The 22,135-nt window shown below is 39.5% G+C and overlaps 1 protein-coding gene across 2 annotated transcripts in view; it reads left to right on the forward strand.

Annotated features, from left to right (window-relative positions):
* igsf21a (immunoglobin superfamily, member 21a) overlaps nucleotides 1-22,135 on the forward strand; it is a 188,064-nt gene that overhangs the window by 147,611 nt on the left and 18,318 nt on the right. For both annotated transcript variants that reach the window (XM_022192610.2, XM_022192611.2), the window contains exons 5-6: nucleotides 6,005-6,120; nucleotides 20,230-20,710. In XM_022192610.2, coding sequence (XP_022048302.1) covers nucleotides 6,005-6,120; nucleotides 20,230-20,710 — 597 coding nt within the window. The remainder of the gene's footprint in view (nucleotides 1-6,004; nucleotides 6,121-20,229; nucleotides 20,711-22,135) is intronic.

Here is a 22,135-nt window from a genome sequence, read left to right on the forward strand (position 1 = left end):
TCGGCTAAATGATTTCACTAATGTTCTTACCTTGATTGTTAGTTAAATTGGCTTTTATTATGGAATGCAGCGGACTTAGGTGATGATTGGTGTTGGCTTGTCTGTTCACAACATTGCTCAAAAATGAACTAACAGATTTGGACAAAATCTTCAAGAAAGGTCAGAAATGACACAGGTACCAAGTGATTAGATTTAGGCAGTGATGCAGCTTATAGTCTGGAACAATGGATTTGTTAAAGATCTGTAACACTGTGACTGTCACTGTAACTATGCAACAAGTGAACACTACGTCAGCTGCCTACAGACGATCACATGGTTATGAGCCTATCAGAAAATGACCCTAACCCGAACCTGCAATGCTCCTATGGAGTGTCTTGTCCTACCATCTATCCAGTTCTCTCTGTACCTGATTATATAAACCAAGGTCTGCAGCCAATCCCAGCATGCAGGACAACCCCAATACCAAAGATAGATAAACAAATAAGTACAGCAATTCTTTTTTTCAATGCATGTCAGAACCAACGAACAAAGTGGAGAATTTCATTTCTTACTCTAGATATGTTTTTTATTTATTTATTTATTTATTTTGTGGTGGTGGTGGTGGTGGTGGTGGGGGGGGGGCTGTCACGCTAACATTCTGGGCTATTTGTTAACGAAGTATTCAGGTTCCAGGTTTTGCATCAAAAGGCTCATGAATGTATTTATACGGTATATGTTTAATTCTTCATTGACCGTGATAAGACCACATTTGAGAACTGAATTGCCCTGCACTACCATTTAGCTTGGTAAAACTATTCAAAATTCATACTGATTGCTTTGGAACATTTGGTCGCACAATGAAAAAAGTCCAGCTACATCAAATACTTATCACTGAATTACTGTTAGTAAAAGTAGAAGGGAAAGTTAAGGATGACCTTGGTGCTTTTTGGGGATTTTTTTGCAGTCATTGCAGCCTATTCCCTACCTCCCCAACACACACCACCACCTTCTTCCACTATAAACCCCCGGAGATGTGGACTCAAGGCCAGGGTGCTTAGTACAAGGGGATGTTGGGAGTGCTTCTTGTGAGTCCAGCTGTCTCCAGAGCTCTAAATCCCTTAATTATGAGGCTAGGGAAAGCAGTCTCTTAGGAGCATTAAACATGCTCTTGTTTTGCACATTCACCAATCTCATTTGCAGGTCTTTCTTTTCCTTTTTTTCTTTTGGAAAGATAGCAGAGTAATGGTACTTGAGGACATAGAAAAAAGGAGGTGGTAAACGAGAAATGGAGGTTGAGATCATTATTACTGCGACTAGCATACTACTACGAGGGACAAACGAAATTAAATTCTCCTTTTAATGTATTGCTGTGCAAGTGCAGCTTTGCAAAATGAGGGAATAAGCCGTGGGACTGTACATTTTATAAGTTTCCGGATCTGTCTTAATATGATATAATGGAACACAGCCAGGGTGTTTTGCAGACTAAGCAAAGGCATTTCAGGCCTAATTGTGTTGTTATCAGGTGAAACCTGTAATGGCAAGGTTTCAGAGAGTTGCAGCATCCAATAACCTTTGAAAGAATCCCATAAGCCCAGGAGATTGGGGAAAATACTCGCCCTAAAGAGGAAGATGTGAGAAATGAAAACGTAAAAAACACAGAGGTTGGACACAGCAGAATAAGCATCAGAGATGCTTTAAAGCACTCTCAAGATCTAAAACAAAAGTATAAATTGCCAAAAAGAGTTCAGTCAGGTCTGGGGAAAGAAATAAAAATAACAAAACTTGCGTGGCAATCAGAATTCCAGGCATACATGGCAGAAAGGCATTTGCCAGTACACTGTGTGCAGTTTTCATTATGTAAAGGAAAGGGAGCGATAGCACTGAGAGGATTTTGGAATTTTTATATCTGTACTTGAATCTTTTGAGACTTTAAAGAAGCCTCCAGAAGAATGTCAAAAATATTGACATGTCTTTTTTTCTGCAAGTTTTTTATTCTTTTGATATATTTTTTTCTCCTAGACTACATATTGTTTAGCAAACTTGACTGTGGCTTCTTTTTTGTTGGATTTTCAGTTCATATGTTTTCTCTCCTCATTTTGAATGAGCACTACATCACCAATAACAGGGGTGTTAGACAACAACCTTGTCAAGAGAAAAACTTCATCATTTATCAGTTGTTTTCAAATAAATGATGCAGATCTCAGTGAAAGAAAGACCTCCATCTTTCCCCCCAAAAATATAGAGAAATAAATGAAAAAATGAGCTCCACTTTTAATAAATGGGCGAAGTGAGAACTGCAATTAAATGAGGTATGAAAGGCTTAGACTCCATAATCACAGACAACCATTTTAATCCTGTACAGGGTTGTTGTGTTTGCAAATAGTGTGCTGTGCCCAGTAGGTCTTGGTATTAATCATGTCAAATATTTCACCAAGGCTTATTGCTATCTTAGGCTTTGACTCTCATTAGGTGCCCCCCCACCCACAGGGCAGAAAACAATAGAGCATCATGATCAATGTGCAGCTCTGCTGAACTAACCTGACCGGAGTGAGGAATTATTTATTGCAGCATTTACAAGGTTGCATTAGCGATTTTGGTCGAAACTGAGCAAAGCATCTTGTTACTTCTGCTTGGGCGAAGTACTTGTCAAGGGATTATCAATACTTATCAGTGAAGTGGAACCTTGCAATTTAACAGTAATTATTTTTAATCTAATAAGATTGCTGTTGATGAGATTAGCCCTGTCTAAATTCCAATGTGTGTGTTTTGTGTGTTAAAACTCTCTATAGATTGCCACAAAAATCTCTTGATCTCTTTGTGTTTAAAGCTGCTAATATTGTGAGAATGAATCATCATTTTTAACTGCACAGTATGAAGCACTTTGCAGACAAAAAAAACTGACGATATTGTTGGGAATATATTTACTGCACTCAAACAAATAGAACATAAAACTGTTCTGTGGAAAAAGAGCAATCAATATGTTTAATCTATAAAGTTGAATTTTTTTTTTTATTGTCTGACTCTATGCTCTGCATGTGGGTACAGCTTCACACTGCCGGATGCACTTCACATACGCTGCCTCTGTTTGGAGTGTTTGAGCATGATCGGTCAGGAGCAGACACCTCTGACAGCTTATCATATGCCAGGTTGGGACAGGCTTGTCAGTAAGCTAATGGAGTGTTCTAAGGTTAATTTACAACCATATGAATTCCATCAATAAGCAATTAAGAGGTGTGGAAACACAGAAGTACCCAGCCCAGCAGCTAAATCCCCTCTCGCCAGCCCCCACCTGCTTTTAATCAATTAATTGCTGTGGCATGTCTGTTTAAAACCGCTTGATAGATTTACACATAAAACTGCTGCATGAAAAAAGGCGCTGCTCCCTCCATGACCTTTCTGGTCGCCTTATTGGCTTTAAAGAGCGACTTGTGCATTCAGAAAATCGTGTCTGAAGGGATTGTTGTCTCCCCTTACACAGTCCTCGACAGGTTTTGCAAATGTTTCTCCTTATGACAGGCTTTTTGAAATGATTGTAAAACATCCCAGACCTGAAGGGAAATCATATGCCAGGTGTCTATCAAATCCTATGTGCAGTGGTGCATGAAAAGTCTCATGGAGAAAAGACATGTAACTGTATCAGACACATGGACATGTTGAGCGTTCGTTTGTTGTTAGAAGACAAGCAGCTTATCTCAGTTCAAGTTGTTTATTCTGCAATGCCAAGTTGCTGGATATTAGGAACCGTTAGTCCAACCCGGTCTCACGGGGATTCGTGAAACTGTCACGTAAATTTTTGTTTCGGTTTCGTGCGCACCAACACGATTTCGTCATGTTTTTCGTGCCGCTCACCACGAAATGTTTTTCGTGTTGCTCACAACGAAACCCGCTGTGGTAATCACATCTGAAAGTGGTTTATACCGGCGGATTCATGACGATCTAAGCTGTCCATCGGCGTATACTGCTTGTGTGATCGCGTTTGCGGCCATCGGACATTCTTTAAATTCCTATGCAAATTGGTAAGTGTACCACCGGCTTATGGTTAGGGTTATGGTTAGGGTTATGGTTAGGGTTTTGGTTAGGGACGATGTCATGCAAAATATAGCGTTGGATTCGCCACGGTTTTACATTAAAAATATAATATACCCATTCGTTTGAAATACGTTCTGAGTGGCACGAAAAGTCCGCCGTTTAAAATACATTGGTGCGCATTTCGTGGTGAGCGGCACGAAAAACATGACGAAATCGTGTTGGTGCGCACGAAACCGAAACAAAAATTTACGTGACAGTTTCACGAATCCTCGTGAGATCGGGCTGGTTAGTCAGAGGACTACAGTCAACAAAATGGTAATCTGTAGCTGTCTTCCCAGGAGTGGATGAAGTTCAATGTGCACTGCATCTTTTCTTTGAATGTGCAACAATCTAATTGTTCACAAACTGTTGGAGAGAAGCTGTGTTTAAGCTCAGGCATGTGCGTAGCCTCATGTCACGCGATTCTCAAATCAGATGGTCCAGACGCGGTACAAGAGTCTGTCACTATTATGATTCATATGTTTCTTAGTGTATTTTCCCTTCATCATTAGCTGCTGACTTATGTCTCAGTCATGTGATATTAACACAACTTCTAGCTGACACACCAACTCCAGTCATGGATATTTTATCAGTTCTTAAAAACACCAACTTTTGTTCTCACAAGAAGTCTTCATCACATGGAGTGGCCTTCAGTACTAAGTGAGTGTGTGAGTGTGCAGTGTGTGTGTGTATGTATGTATGCATGTATGTGTATGTATATATGTATATATGTATGTATGTATATGTATATGGATGTATGGATGTATCTATGGATGTATAGATGTATGTCAGCAATGACTGTTAGTGTATAGTGAACATAAGCTGCTGCAGTTTGCCCTCTGTTGACCTGGTTCTTTTCCTCTTCGGTTCATCCCAATTCACATAGTGTGAGATGATGTTCGTGACCTTCTTATCTACACAGGTCAACACAGCTCTTTTTATTAGCACTTAAGCAATGTGTAAATCAGTATTAAGTCAGCAGTGTGTTCATCAGGAATGTTAAAAACAGCAGCAGTATGTTCAACAAGAATGTTAGAAACAATAAAGCCTTACATAAGCCTGAAATGTGTAGATCAGTATGAAGCAAGTAGTATGTTTAGCAGGAATATTGAAAACAACAAACCCGAACAGACAACTCATCGTGTTGTGAGAAGAGCCTCTTGTACTGAACGGTCCTCCATAAAAATTCAACCGGTCCTTGTGCAGGTCGTCATCATCTGCCGCAGCGTCGTTGGGTAAAACTAGCTGGCTGATCTTTCCTTTAATCCACTACAATATGCTGCATGAAGTATTCACATTCATATTTAAGACACCATCCAAGGACCGGAGTGGTGCATGTTGAACAGCTGATTTTCTGGGGGATGGGAGAGATTTACATTCATTATCCCCTCCCAGTGCTCCTCCGTAATGCTCTGAAGTCTTGCTCACATGTTTCCCCTTTACACTACCATGACACACTTGCTGGGATCCCTAGAGAGATCCCGATGGAGGCTTAGTGATATGATATGTATGAGATTTTCTACCTTATCTGCCTCATCCGACTCACATGAGCCCCGGGGAGTTTTGAACATATTGTTCCAACCATTCAGTTACCATTTTAAGTGGAGATTCTGTCAGCAGGTCCCCGCTTTCTTTTGAAAATAGATACAGTCAATAGATAAAGCGGGTCTCTAAATTTGTTTTAGTCAATTTTATTTTAAACATCAGGGCAGAGCAACATTTATTTTTCTCTGCTCTCACTTTCTTGCTCTTAACTCTGCTGTCAGTGCTGCCAATGTTGTTTCCACCTACGTGTATAACCTTAAGATGACATTTCATCATAAAATAACTCCTGGAATTCACTAAGAAAGTGAAAGTGGGTGCTTTCTAACAGTTTACAAATGTCTGAGGTTTCATTTTGTGTCTATTCGATGTATTAGAATATTGTTTCTCAAAACTTTCCCTCTGTCCTCCACAGCACCTCCCAACAACATATCAGTGGTGGCAGAGAACACTCCAGCCCCTTTCAGTCGATACCAGGCCCAGAATTTCACTCTCGTCTGCACTGCAAAGGGAGGAAAACCAGCCCCATCGGTGAGTTGCTGCTGAAGATACACCATGCTGTTTGTTCACTGGGGGCCTGCCTACAGCACACACATCCCTGTTGTTTACAGAGGAAAAGAAACTGTGTTGTGTGTTGCCAGCCGAGTTCTTTTAATTTTTATTCTTTTTTTTTCTTATATTCAGTACACAGACAGCTCGGAGTTATAAACGGTTTTAACATTTCAGTAAAGATGCTCTTTAAACTGAATTTCAAAAGCTGCAGACAGCAGCACAGTTTTGGGTCTTGGTGCTTCTCACAGAAATCCAGCATTATTTGCTCCATGACTAGAACTTCAGATAGTGCAGTAATCTAAAGTGGTTGTCTCAGAGTGCTGCTCTTACCATCATTACAGCCTGACCTGTGACTGATCACCATAAATAAGTTTGTCATGTAATGAAGTCATTAAAAAAGCAACATCAGATTTCCGAAATAGACACATTAGTGTTATTGATTGTCGCACAAAGGACAATTAATCTAATCGCAGTGACATGATAGTAATGGTTGCACACAGAGTTTTCACTGTACACTCTGGTCCACACACATCTGGTAACACACCAGCGTGCACATGCATGCAGTTGAGCGCATGTACCAGCGCACACACACACTTCAGAGTCTCACACTCTTTTCTCTACTTTTTGAAGTACAAGACAAGGACTCGCAAATATCTGAAGTGCATGCTCAGATGTTTGGTGGCATATGAGCTTACGGACGCTGTTTGAGCGGAGCTGCTCGCTGTTAGTTCCCACCGGGTCATTAATCATCGTCCATGGGTGTATGGTAATGGACTCCAGACCCTGAGCACACCTATCTCCTGCAATTATGAGCCCAGTGAGAGGTGAAAACAAGGTGAATGTGATTTCCGTCTCTCAGGTACTTCCTGGTTGACGGTGTGATGAGTGAGGTTCTCCCCTGTTGTGATTTCACAGGCAGCCTTAAGCCATTAAAGCTCGGCGCTGCTGGATCCTTTTCTCCAGCACGTAATGGAGACAAAAGGGATCGGAAATTTTTCAGCTGGTCAGTAAAGCCTGGATTGTCTCTGTGTCAGTGGCCGAGTCCCACTGCCGATAATTAGCTCTGTCGGTGATGCAGCGGGCAAACGATTAAGTCACTGACTTGAGATGAAACAGAAAAGAGTTTCGTTCCTCAGTTTGCCATGGTACTAGCAGATTACAGATGAAAAACTTTGACATAAGATACAATGAAATGTTTTGGAATGTTTTGGAATACATTGAATCTGCCGCAAAGACAATTTACAGTAATGTCACTCCAGCAGCTTAACCACTCAAGAATGACTTTCCAAGTACAAATGCAATGGAAAGGAACAATCTGTTTTATATACTACCACAATTCTACCATTTCATAGAATAATTCAATACGAGAAAATGCAGAAACGTCAGAGGCATGGAAGTCTTAGAAGTAGATTATTTACTGGGAGAAGCACAGTAAAGCAAGCTAAGTAAGATTAGTGGACTGAGCATTGCTCTGGTTCAGTCAGGAAATAGAAAGGGAGGAATTTTACAGGATGAGGAATATTCAGTGAAAGAGGCTTTGCAAGTATTACAAATTTAACAGGGTACATAAACTTGTCAGTGTAAGAAGAATAATATGCTCGTCAGTAAGACAAAGCATTATAACCTAAAAGATAGAAAAGAATGAAAACAGTTGAGCTGTCAGCCACTTGCTCAAGGGTGTTGAGGGTGAAGGATTGTTGACAGAAAGAGTAAAAGTGGCAGTAATGGACATGGATTTAATTAGTTTTCCTGAGCCACAATTGACTGATCTTTGAACCTTTATCGCAGTGATTTGTCCTCGTCACCACTGAAATCCAGCAGCTTCCATACAGAATTGTCTTGAAACCAAATTACTTGTACTGGAACTCTAGCACAGCAACATCACCCAACATAACAAGTCACATCACCATCGTCTTCAAATTAGCACATTGTGTTTCCAAAGAGACTTTTTGAACCTATTCTGTTTAACCACTGTGGACCATAACCCACCTGAAAAAAAAAAAACTGTGATAGACTTTAAAAGTCCTGCACACCCACATAAAGTGATCTCAGTTATTCTGTTTGAAGATTGCTAGAGCTACAGTGCACTGGAAGTTTACTAAAGTCACCAAACTCTGTATGCTGTTTTTCAAGCATGCATTGGTGCGCAAACACCTAGATGAAACAAAAGGGTGTCAGATGTTAGTTAAGCACAGTTTGTAGACACCCACATAGTCCAGGGCAGAGGTGTAATTATGCTCTATAAGGGAAAACACCTATGTTCAAGTACCATGAGTGTGAAGGGCCTTTCGGGTTCCTAGTGCACTCATAACATGGAATTAATTCATTTAAATTAGATTTGCATATCATTGTGTGGGCCAGAAAAGAAAAGGAGGGGATGGATTAGTTTATTAGCCTTGCATCATATAGCAAACTAGCACAATGTTTGCACCAGAACAAGATAACATAAAATAAGATCAACTTTATTCATCCCAGAGGAAAATGTTTTGCCAGAGAACAATACAATAAACAATACATAAATGTTAGTGGAATATACACAATTACACAGAGGTTAGTAGTAAAGTAGAAATCAAAAGAATACAAAGTACAAAATGATAAGTGCTTGCATAAAGTGTCTAAGTCAGGGGTGTCAAACTCAGTTTAGTTCAAGGGTCACATTCAACTCAATTTGATTTGATTTGAAGTGGACCGGACCAGTAAAATCGCAGCATAATAGTCTATAAATAACGACAACTCCATTTCTTTTCCTTTGTTCAAGTGCCAAAAAGTACATTCTGAAAATCATTTAGGGAACTATCTCTTCCCAAAACATCATGAACAATTCAATTTCAACAACATTATGCCTCAGTTGATCATTTACACATTACAACTTACAGATCACAGAGTGTCTACAAAGGCTTTTAGTCACAGGTATCTGGAACTGAATGATATACGTAGTGTTTTACTTTATGATCAAAACAACGAAAGTCATGACAAAAACCAAAAGAAAAAATATTACAAAAACGAGACACAAAATGACAACAGTGAGAAACTAAATGTCAAAACATGAGACAAACGATATGAAACAAAACAAAAAAGACACAAAAAATTTGATGAAAAGTTACAAAGCGACAAAAAATGGAAAAACTACACAAGTGAGACAAAAAAGAAACACAAAACGACAAACACATGAGACAAACGACAAACGTCAGACAAAAGACAAAAAAACAAGACAAAATATTATCAAAATGAGACACAAATTACAAAAGAACAATGAGCAATATAGTATTTTAGTTAATGATCAAAACAAGTTGTCATGGTCTTGAAACTATTTTTAAAAATTTCATATTTGCATTTTTTAAATTTTTTTTTTAAAATTTTTGCACTTTAGAAAATGGTCCCATGGGCTGGATTGAACCCTGTGTCTGGTTGGTTTTGGCTTGTAGGTGCTGTTTGAGTAAAAGTATCAAACATGCGGCATCCACTCAGACCCGTGGTCTATAAGGAATAGTGTTGAGAAAAATAAATAAAAATAAATATCCATCCATCCATTCTCTATACACCACTTAATCCTCACTAGGGTCAAGGAGGGGCTGGAGCCTCTCCCAGCCCACTTGGGGCGAAGGCAGGGACACCTGGACAGGTCACCAGTCTGTGGAAGGACTACGTCGACAAACAAACAATCACACTCGCATTCTCACCTACAGACAATTTAGAATAATCAATTAACCTGAGCATGTTTTTGGACTGTGGAAGGAATTCGGAGTACTCGAGAAAACCCACGCATGCACAGGGAGAAGATGCAGAAAGATCCTGGTAAGGTCAAGATGGGAAACAGGGATCTTCTAGCTGCAAGGCGAAAGTACTAACCACCAATCCACTGTGCAGCCCCATGAAAATAAATAAAGTAAAATAAAATAAAATAGCACTGTAGAACTGTAGACTAATAACAAGAAACAGATTAACAGAAAGTGAACTGGAAGTAGGAGTAAACAGATATATTGTACTGAAAGTAAACAGATACTGCACTGGATCAATGATAATACAGATCGTGAGACTGTTAAGGAAAAGTCAGATGATTTTGCACATGGAAATAAGTCCAATGATTATCTATCCCTCCTGCAGAAGGGGAAGGAATTGTATAGTTTGATGGAATAAATAAAGTCAAGTCTACTGATCCATGGCATCCAAGAAAGAAAACACTTTGAGCTTGGAAAGTTGCATTGCCTCTGTGGAGAGTTGATCGTGGCCTGTCAAAGTCGCTGTGGACTATTGGACTAAATCAAAACTCAGCAAAACAGTCTCCAACAGGTTTTGTGAAAAGACAAAGACATTTTAAAAGAACACTCTCACCAGACTCTGGCAAAGGTAGCTGTAATCTCATCTGAAGTCACGTAATATGAAAGAAAAGGGGAAAAAAATCTAAATGGCCTGAAATAAGTTTCATCATTTGAGATATGTGTTTAGTTCAGCAGGAAACTGTATTTAATGTTAAATGCCACAAAATGATTTGTCATGTCTCGGCATACCAAGCAGTTGTCATTTTTGAAATAATCGAAGCTAAACCTGTAGCTGTTGGTTAATAGCAGGATGTCTAAAGGACAACTGCAAGACAAAACATTTTTTTTGCGGCATTATTCCGAGTTTATACATTGCCTGCATAGTATTACAATTGAAGAATGAGCACAAATATCACATTTAAACTGTGTCCATTTGTTCTATTTAAGCTATTGTCCACGGTCACGCTGCATAACAAAACCTTATTATTAGGTCTGTACATATTTGCTTGAGTGTTGCTGCTTTGGCCCAGTTACGTGGCTGCAACTTCAAACGACGCTCTCTTCGCTTTTTGATGAAACTCATTTAGTCTTTGACGGTGTTACTGCCCGAGGGCTTGTTGGAAAATGAGCTGTTGTCAGCTCTATTTTCAATGTCATATCACTGTAAGAATTTAGCAACAGCTGCTAAATATGACCATTCTGTGGTATTCCATACATTGAATTATTTTTGTCTCTAACTGTACTCATTTATAACCCACAGTATTTCTTTAGACAGAAATCTGTGAATTTCATTATCACACCAAACATCAAGACTGCCTTGCCTTTAATATTTGTGCATAGGCAGTGGATAGCGCTAATTTCATGTATTTTCAGCCCTGCAGCCCTGTGTTTGTTTCATATTTTCAGCCATGACACTGGGTAAACAGTGAAACAACTAAAATGCCAACAATAAAAGTAATAACCAGCATTTTCTTGTTGTTGATATTGTGAATTTGTTTGCAAAGTTATGAGCTAAATACTCCTCCATGTTCAGCAGGCAGTTGTTCATGCTGTCTTTTGCCATTTGGTGCTGAGCAGGTAGTGTGTATTGAGATTTTAGAGCTGAAATCAGCTGCCTGCTGCACCCGAGGACAACGCAATGAGAATGGTTCAGCTGAACCATAAAAGTAAAGTTGAAGGCCGGACAGCGAAACAATGAGCTGCAACCTGCCATAAAGCTCCATAAGCCTGAGCGGAGCTGCAGATTTGGGGTTATGATTCTCTGTAAGTACATCACAGTGAGCAACCTCTTTTCCACTTTATTCTTACATTCATCTCCGCTGATGCATTATCATAAACACATTTTTTAGTAGAGGTTTTAAGGAGTAGGTAATTTTAATGTCATTTCATTCACTTTTTATGTTCCCAGTCACAAAAATGTTGCTTTATTTCCTGCTGCTAAAAAGCAAAGCCTTACATCTTCCTCTCAAGGCAGGCAAAACTTAGAATTTGGCTGTTGTAAATAAGAGAGTGAAGGCAAAAATGAATAGAAAAGATGAGAATAGCTGCAGATCAGCCAAAATCCCTTTAAGTAATTAAAACAAAGCTATAAAGTGAAGCTACACAGTCACAGTGTTCACACTGCACACGCTCATCATCAGATTTTCACACCATTGGATTATTTATTTTTATTTTTACCTGTTGTATTTAAGGATTTTGACAGAAATTAATGGATTGAAACAATAATGTGGCAACATTTTAAAAGGTTGAGTGTAGAAATGATTGGGACCAGAGCAGCGAGACAAACGTCTGCTTCTGTATATAAAGCTTTCAGAACTGCATTACATTTCGCATCTCTATAGGAGACATAAGAGACTTTATGGACTGAACAAATTATCCTTAAGGCCGAGACCTTAGAGACGTGCTGTACAGTTTTACTTTGGCATTGTTTTGATCAAACCATCGGCACCAGAGGTCACAGCATTCTTGTCTTTATCTCACTGTATTAATAAACCTTAAAGAGCTTTTCACACTTTATTCAGTGCAAAAATTCTTTTGTCATAAGCAAAGCTATACGCTTTGTACTTGTTCTGATAAATTTGCTTTGGCTTTCCTCAAAGGAAGAAATATCCCCTGTTGCTATGCAACATCATTCTGTGTCCTTCCAGCATTCAGTGTAATGTGTGACACATGATTGTGGCTTAGTGTAGACAAGACATTTGAAAGTGTTGAACTTCATCCAGCACTACTGCTGTTGCACATCTTGTTAGACTAATATTAAAAGCAGTTTTAAGAGACCCCTACTGTTTCATCTTCTGACTGATTATGTTCTTTTTTTCATGGTTCTTCAAGTGTCAACTTTGGGCTGAAAAAAACATGTAAATGTGCAGAGCCAATAACACTGAAATGATTTTTGTTCCTGTGCAATGTAGACGAGGTTTCTACAGTTTCTCTAATGTGTGGTTTCAAAATATATGCGTTTTCGATGTCCTTGGCATCATGCTAGTACAATTAGAATACTGTGTGATAATGATGCTGCGGTGTAATGAACTGTATTCTTTATACCTGCCTCACATTCTCTGCAGATGTCACTGAAATAATAAGGTGCTTTATACGTTATGCGGCGTAGTCGCATTGCAAAATGTATTAATGGCTAAGTCCTATGAAGAAGCCTAGCAGAGAATATTGCAGTGTATTTTGTGTCATCTATAGTTTGCAGTTATGAAATAGATCCTTCATATTTACACATGATCACATTCGTGTTGTTTACTTCCTTGCATAAATCCAGTGTCTTGAAGTTCACATTTTTTCCAAAACTGTGATTTTTCGCCACTTTCAGAAGACACTCAACATGCCAAATTCCCCCAGTGCAGCTTCGAGAGAACTGAATGTAATGGACTGCATGCGGTTAAAGTGTCTGCCATTATGTTTCAAGATCTGTGGGTATCTGATGTCAGTGAAACAAGCTGGTGACATATCAATGATAGCTTCCCAGTGCCACTGTTAGAACATCCTCAGAGCACAAGCAAGCACTGATTGAAAAGAGGAAAGATAATGACAGTTAATAATAAGAAGGAAAGCTGATTAAGTCATGGCCAGGATCCCTCTCACAGCCTCCCTCCTCTTTCTCTCCCCTTTTCTCTTGCTTCTGCTCTCTCATTGAATCATTCTGTCACTATGAAAATTACCACCTTGTCCTTTTGACACCGCCATGATTAACTGCAGCAACATAAAGGTGTATATGGACCAATGCTCGATTGTTACATTTTTAAAAAGGTTTTGGATTTGAGATGTTGTTGAGGTGGGGGCAGCTTGGCACGGTGCAGAGTGCAGGTGCTTTCATCAATGTCTATTCACAGAGAAATGCAAAAGCCTTCTCATGTCATCCCAGCTTAATTTCACTACTGTCTTGGCAATGCGTATGGGCTACTGCTTAGAATTACATCTCCTTTTTTCTGTGCTAATTCATTTCAGAATGAAGTAAGTGGTTTGTGTCTGTATTCATTGTCTGCATATATTGGACTATGAAGTATTTGGGGATTTATAACAGAGCTGTGATTGATAATCACTTTATTCTGTGCACTAACACTGTCTGTAAGAGAACAATACAAGTGCAATGCCAAAAACACTCAAAAATCTTTTACATGAGAGTGAGCACTACCTTCCAGATCCTAAGACAGCAAAATGTATTACCTAACAATGCGGTGTTTTGATTACAGACTGTGTATCTATTATGTGCCTCGTCCTACACAGTTGCTAACCTCCACATATACTTTTTGGAAGTGCCTTGAAGGATATGTCTGCGATTTTAAAAGTTTAAATTTAGTATTGTAAGCCATCCTAAAAGACAAGATATTGTATGTTATGTGACAATCACCTTCTCGGTAACCATTTCATTTTAACACGCAGCATAAATAAAAGATTTTTCTTTTTGTCACCACACAATAAATGCAGGATAATCAGGTGAGAAGCAACTCTTCTAAAGCGCTAACCAACCAAAATGCAGATGTCGCTTTGTGAAATGCAACAATTTATTGGAGACATGTATCCGAGTGAGAGACATCCTCGGTGTTATTTTGGCAGCTTTGTAATCACATGTAGAAAATTAATCAGTGTTTGCTCTCTCATTTGAACATAATGAAAGAAGTGATGTCTTTTTCTCTTATCTCTGCCTGTCAAACAAGGAAATGTGGGAAATGGAAATGGGATTTTTAGCAAATTAGTAGGCAGCATAAAAGGAAAACAGACCCAGTCTGCAGTGATGACAGGTGTCTCTTTAATTGTGCGTAGATTTGAGGATGAATTGATTGACTTATTTTAATATTTAAGATACTGGTTCCTGTTGGCTCATTTGTTGCAGCATGAATCACGTAAGGACTTTTATTACACAGATGTTTTTTTCCTCCTACTTATTTGGCTGCTATCTGCTGTGAAACACTTTTAGAAAAACTATTTTTAAAAAATCAAAATGCATTTTCCAAGTCACATTTGTCAGGCATTAATTAAATGATGTCTTATAAGCTGGCACTTTTGAGCTGGAAAAATTCATTATTTCTTTAAAAGTGTTCACATCAACTTATTTATTTTGTACAGCAATAGAGATCGTTAGAACTCCATTAAAGACAGCACATTCTGCTGATTGTATCTCACAGCAGTTGCCGATGCGTCAGTCACAGACATGGCAAAAGTATGCCATCTATCAAGTGAAAAACAGTCCCGCAAAGGATAATAGCATGTGTTTAACACTGAAAAATGCCTTGACAAGGGGTATGGCTGGTCTGAAATCATAATCATTAATCCATCCATCCATTTCCTATACTTGCTTCATCAAATAGAGGGTCACCAGGAGGAATGGCGCCTTTCCCAGCTAAAAGGGTGAAAGGCAGGGTGCACCTGGGGCAAACGCATAGAGACAAACAACCAGGCACACTCATTCTCACACCTAGGCCCAATTTAGAATCACCAAGTAGCCTGCCATGCATGTCTCTGAACTTTTGAGAAAGCTTGAGCAACCAGAGAAAACTAGAAGAGCATGCAAATGGCACACAGAAAGGCCCCAGCCATTGCATTACTTTACAGTGTGTACAAGACAACATTACAAACAATCTATAAACGCCAAGGTCACTCAGCTCCTCTACCTGTCTAGTTTCTTTATACATATAAGTCTATTTATATCTCTGCCTGCAGTGCTCCCATATCCATACTCTATGTGTGATTTGCTAGTAATGAAATGGGAAATGAAAAGGAGCAGAACTGTGGGATAATGACACAGAAATAACACTTCATTCTCTCCCTGCAGCTACATATCTGTCATTCATTTCATTCACATCTTTGATGAAACATTCATTCATTCCTTTTCTTATACCTCAAGCAGACAGGTGGCAAAGGAAGATATTTAGTCACAGTGGGATCACTCTGAATAGATAAACTGATGCTTGATATTTTGCTGGAGGTAACACCTCGATAAAATATTATTTCTGACTTGTTGAGAGCCAATGCAACACAGGGCTCTATGTACTGTGTTAAGTCATGTGGATGTTTAATCAATATTCCTTTTATGCCAATAAATTAACCTGTCTGTTAATGTTTACAGAAACAAATCAGTTATCCAGACTTACTGAATTAATTCCCTGTTATGCCAACCCATAGCCAGCACAGGTGTTATTGTGTACCCACACCATTTTGTCCAACAAAAGCTACCGAACAGGTGCACGGATCTTTGTAATCCACACCATTCTCCCTCCACCTGCTGTGATAATTAATGAGGTGTTTCAATACACAGTGAAAAAGCTTCTTCTTCTTGCAAGTTGTTGAGTAGCTGTAGGAGTTAGCAGCAGACGCAATGGGGTCATTGTGGATACAGTTGATGTTTCTTCTTCCCATTGTGCTGTCAGTTTGTAAGCTCTGGCTCAGCAGACGGGCTAAACAGATAAAAGGTGATGATATCGAATGCGCGTGGTAAAATCTCGTGGAAGTAAATTGTAGTTTACCCTTAGACACTATGCTCGTCTGCACGTCTTTGATCCATGCATTCAGAGATTGTTTATAACCAAGGATTCACAAGAACATGCAGCAGATGTAAAAATAAATGCTACATATGAAGAACTGTTATTTGTGTGTTTTACAGACTAAGCACAATGGTTGAGTGTCTGTGTATTGACTGTCTGACACAAATTGCAGCCTTACATGCACCTTAATTAGAAGTGAACACAGAAGTGAAATGCAATGTAACAGCATATTTTGCACCTGTGTGTGCAGATGGTAAACTAGCATTTTTCTCTCTCTTTTTTTTTTAATTTTCACAGCAGTATCATGCCTGCACATGTGCCTTAAACCGAAATTGCTCCTGTAGGTATTGTCATATTTTAACAACTGTTTCACCAGTGTGAGTATTCAGAATGTAGCCAATAGTCAATCAAGCTTGACTGGGTTGATGGAAAAAAAATAAAATTAAAATTCATCCATTTATCCATCCATCCATCCATTATCTATACACTGCTTAATCTTCATTAGAGTTGTGGGGGGCTGGAGTCTATCCCAGCTGCCATAGGGTGAAGGCAGGGGACACCCTGAACAGGTCACCAGTCTGTCACAGGGCTACATATAGAGACAAACAATCACACTCACATTCACACCTACAGACAATTTAGAGTTACCAATTAACCTGGCCATGTTTTTGGACTGTGGGAGGAAGCCCAAGAACCTGGAGAAAACCCATGCATGCACAGGGAGAACATGCTCCGTGCAGAAAGATCCCAGGAAGGTCCGGGATGCAATTTTCTAGCTGCAAGGCAAAGGTGCTAACACCAAGTCACTGTGCTGCCCCCATGGAAATAAATAAAATAAAATAAAAATAACATAAGTAAATAAAACAGCAAAAAAAGTCCTCTTCAAGTACTCCAAACGTGTTTTGTCCTCTAATGAAATACTTAAATTTTGTTCAGTGAAATAGTACTGCTGTGATTCAACTGATCCTGTCACATCACCAACAACAAACTGACTTTCGAAGAACAAAATTGTCTTGAAAGTCCTACAGAAAGGCGTTTTTGAATCCTGTGTCTGCACTGAAACTGTAGTGCAGGTAGATGGGGCCACAGCCCAGTTCAAGGTGAACAGGGAGGAGCACCACGTTGACGAGGAAGTCACAGGGGTAGTTAATTTTTTATCTGTTGTACTGAAACCAATCAGTAGTGTTGAATGCCTTTGAGCAAGGGTACTCAGCCCCATGTGGATGTGTAGCAGCCTGCTCTGATGGCAGGCATTAGAAAGTTTTTAGAGTTGGCTATAAATACTAGGGTACAACCCAGCAGCATAACGCAGCTTGTAATAATGATGTTGCATCTGTCCCAGCAAATATAACCTCAGCAACTATGGGGCCCACAGTGACAGCGCCCATCCATCAGTAATTTAAAGTCAAAGTTGCTCAAATAAAGGTTAAAGTGAATGACACTCAGAGGTCTCTGTCGCACAGATTACATCTCTCCTTTTGTAATCTGAGTCTAAAAATATGCATTTTAAATACTTTCCTTCACTACAGGATACTAAGGTTTGTTATAAGTGAATATGCTGCTGATTTGAACTGAATTTGCCATTGATTAAGTAAAGTCTTGAAATGCAAAGGATATATAAAATGGTGCCACTTTAATATGCATACTTCTTCATAGAACGTGGTGAAGGTGTATTGTGGCCTCGGGTCTCTATTGTAAATGTAGCCCTGAGGCATCAGCCTTGGTGATGGTATGTCAGAGCTATGCTTAAAGAACTGTATTTAAGAACTAAATACATACAGTACAGCGACTTGCAGTATTTATTATAAAATATCCCTCCATCCAAAATATCCATCATAAAATTGAATTCAAATGACCAAATGTCCCCAAAAGAGCTGTGGATTAAAATGTTTTTCTTCAACAACACAAATAAGACAGATCTGTTTTTCAAAATAGCAATACTCCCGGCAGTGACTGTAAAACCTTGTTTCAGTGCTAATATCTGGAGGTTATGTTCTAAAATGAGAGCATAAATTCCCTGTCAGGAGATTAGAGTGCCAGAGATGTTAATAGACTCGTTGAATTGTGAGGAAACTCCTGTAATATCCTGGGAAACCCCTCTAAGTGGCACCTCTTTGGAGAACTGGCACACAACAGAACAGAACTGGAACAGCCACTCAGTCAGTTCTAACATCATTTCTTAAAAGTGCACAATCAATACTTGAAACAATTAACAACAAAAACATCATCATCATATGGAAGGTGTTGCTTGTACTGACAAACCCATGGAGAATTACCACAGTAATGAGCATTTTAGCTTTTTTTTTTTTTTTTATCAGAGTTTTGGTTTTGTGAGCAGTCAGATTTACAGTGTGGGTTTGCTCGCTTGCATTGCTTTCACTAAGCACATTTCATCTATTTTCAATGAAAAGGGTCTGTTACTTCTTGCCTGTCAGCACCAAACATAGTGAACACAGTGGAACATTTAGCAACTGAAAAGCCAAATATAGTCTTTAAGAGTTAGTGGACATGAAAATGTAAACAAAACAAAAAGCACAAAAGAGACAGACAGACAGAAAAACAGACAGACAAATGTACGCCGATTGTCACATTACTCCACTGAGGCTTCCTCCTTGGTGGAGTAACAAAAGGAGAATCAGAGTTGGATTTCATATATCAATAGTTTGCTTTCATATTGTTTACAACAGTCATAAATATTTGTTTTGGAAAAATATGTTGTATGAAGAAACATAACACATGTAAGCAGACACATACACACACACACACACACACACACACACACACACACACACACACACTGTGTTTTACTATCCTTGTGGGGATCTACCAATAACTCCCATTCATATCTAACCCTAACCCTAACCCTAACCCTAACCCTAACCAAAACAATGGCTAACCCTAAAGAAACGTTTTTGCACTTTTACTTTGTTCAGTAACAACAACATGGCCAAGAAAACACTGTTTCCCCTCATAGGGACCCAAATGAGGTCCCCACAAATGACATTTCTTTTGGTTTTCCTATAGTTGTGGGGACATTAGGTCACAGCCACCACCTGAACACACACACACACACACACACACACTCACACACACCACCATTCAGAAGTTTGGAGTCACCCAGATAATTTCATGTTTTCCATGAAAACTTACACTTTTATTCGTGTGCTAATATAATTGCACAAGAGTTTTCTAATCATCAATTATCCTTTCAAGACCATCATCCTAACCTCACGGTGTCACACCTCTTTGTTGTTCTTTGTGTTATTCTTGTTATTGTTATATTTATTGTATAGTTTTTAATTCTTATTGTTGCTTTTTATTCCTTTTTAAAGTGTCCTTGTGTTCCTTGAAAGGCGCTTTAAATAAAATGTATTATTATTATTTATTATTAGTTAACACAATGTAGCATTAGAACACGGGAGTGATGGTTGCTGAAAATGTTCCTCTGTACCCCTATGGAGATATTCCATTAAAAATCAACTGTTTCCAGCTAGAATAGTCATTTACCACATTAACAGTGTCTTGACTGGATTTATGATTAGTTTAATGTTATCTTCATTGAAAAAATGGATTTTCTTTTAAAAACAAAGACATTTCTAAGTGGCTCCAAACTTTTGAATGGTGGTCTGCATAACTGCACTCTTGCACAACGTACGCTGCACTTCAGCTGAAGGTGTCTGCCTCATTATGTCTGATGCTGACTTTTAATAATTTTCTGCCAATTTTCTAAGATTTGTCCTTTGTAAGGTGTTATTGTACAAATTTAAACTCTATGATCTTGAAAAACTCTTGAATCCTTTCTCTGTTTAAATACTATTCAAATATTTCCCGTTCTGTCCAAGGTGTACTTCAAGCGTGATGGGGAGCTGATTGAGGTGATCTCCTACACTCAACCCTCGACTGGCGAGCAGGGAAGCAGCGCGGCAGGGGTGCGAGGAGCCCGGCCGCTCATCAGCAGGGACCTCGATGACACCAAGCTGCAGCGCTCCCTCTCCCTGCTGGACCCTGAGGGCCGAGCCGCCCACCTGTACACGGAGAGCCCCCAGCGTGTCCACACTCAGGGCCAGCAGGCGTCAGAGCCCAGCCCTGCCACAGAGGTCATCCCAGAGACAGTGGTCAGCCGGGAGTTCCCCCGCTGGGTCCACAGCACGGACCCTCTCTACTACTTCAGCCACACTCACATCCCCCAGAGTGACGGCTCTGTGGTGGTGCAGGCCCGGCTCACCTGGACCCTCAACCCTCAGCTAGATAATGATGCCCTGTTCAGCTGTGAAGTCAAACACCCAGCACTGTCCATGCCCATGCAGACAGAAGTAACTCTAGGTGAGAAGATGCAGTCTGACTCGTTGTTTTTGCATGCTACTCTCATTCCCCACCACCACCTTTTCCTCATCTGTCCTCTATTCCTCCTCCCGCCCAAAACGCTCCACCTCGGCACTCACACCCTTTTCTCATTTCTTCTCCCTTTTAATCTCCTGCTGTCTCCTTGTATCCCCTTGCCACACTTGGAAACCGACTGGGCCTCCTTATGTCTCCCTTGCAAATGTACTCAGAACAACACTGATTTTCATTTGATGCCGCTTAATTGTGTTACAGCTGAGCAGATTGCGAGTTTAGCTGCGAATGCAAAACTCCGAGTGACTGACAGGGTAATTCATCGAGCTGTCTGTTGCTAGATTGAGTTAACTCAGTACCGTTATTGAAAAAGTCAGCCTGAATTAGAGAAGTCAAATGAGAATTTAGACGCACTGGCCAATGTTATATCACTGAAAAGACGATCTCAGAGATTGCCGCCCTTCTTCGAACTTCAATAAAAAACCTCCTTTAAGCTTTTTCACTATAACACTTTGAAACTGAAGTATAGCCTCTACATTTCATCATTTTATTTCAAGTAAAAAAACAGTACTGCATTGGGATTATTTGTTTGTTCATCTGCAAACTATCAAAGCAGAAGAAATAGTGACTCAGATAGTGATTTCAGAAAACCGGAGGAATACTTTAAGGGAAAAAGTTAGCATTAAGTTTTAATAATGTGTTATCCAAGAGAGACGCATGCACTTGGATTCTTCGTCTTTTTTTAATTCTAAAAACAAAGATGGCTTCCAGCACATCCTATTAACACTTCAAAGGCGATACATTGGCATAGTCCTCCTGGAAACCAGCCTCACAATCCTGACATGATAAACAGAGACAATATCTTCCACGAGATGCGAGCAATGGTTGAAGGCAGAAAGAGATTCTGAATGAGGAGATTGTGGCTGGTGAGTGTTTGCTTGCTGCGCCGTGTCTCACTGTCAGTGTTTTATCTCACCACCTTTCATCTAATTAAATGTCCTGTATTTTCTATTTTCTATGTGAGCAAATATGGTCACCGTGAGTCAATCTGTAGAAACTGGCATTGTCATTTAGAAGCAGGAAGTCTTTAATAGGTTTATGAAATGACATGTAGGCTTCAAAAATCTCACACAAACAAGGCACAGCACAGCTTTCTCTTGTCTGAGCTGCGGTCCATCATTATCAGAGAGTGTTTGACATACATAATCCAAAGCACAATCAGTACATTTTATTTATACAAGTCAATGTGACACAGTAAAGGTCCCTTACTTCATTTCCCCAAGTAATATCTTGACATTTTGGAAATTAACATATACAAATATTAATAAATAAAAGATGCCTTGGATCTGAACTTTGTGACTGGAGGGGGATGATGGCAAACAACCTTGTTGCACCAGACTGACAGTAGTCTTG

Source organism: Acanthochromis polyacanthus, chromosome 5 (genome assembly GCF_021347895.1).
Source record: "Acanthochromis polyacanthus isolate Apoly-LR-REF ecotype Palm Island chromosome 5, KAUST_Apoly_ChrSc, whole genome shotgun sequence".
NCBI classification, from domain to species: domain Eukaryota; kingdom Metazoa; phylum Chordata; class Actinopteri; family Pomacentridae; genus Acanthochromis; species Acanthochromis polyacanthus.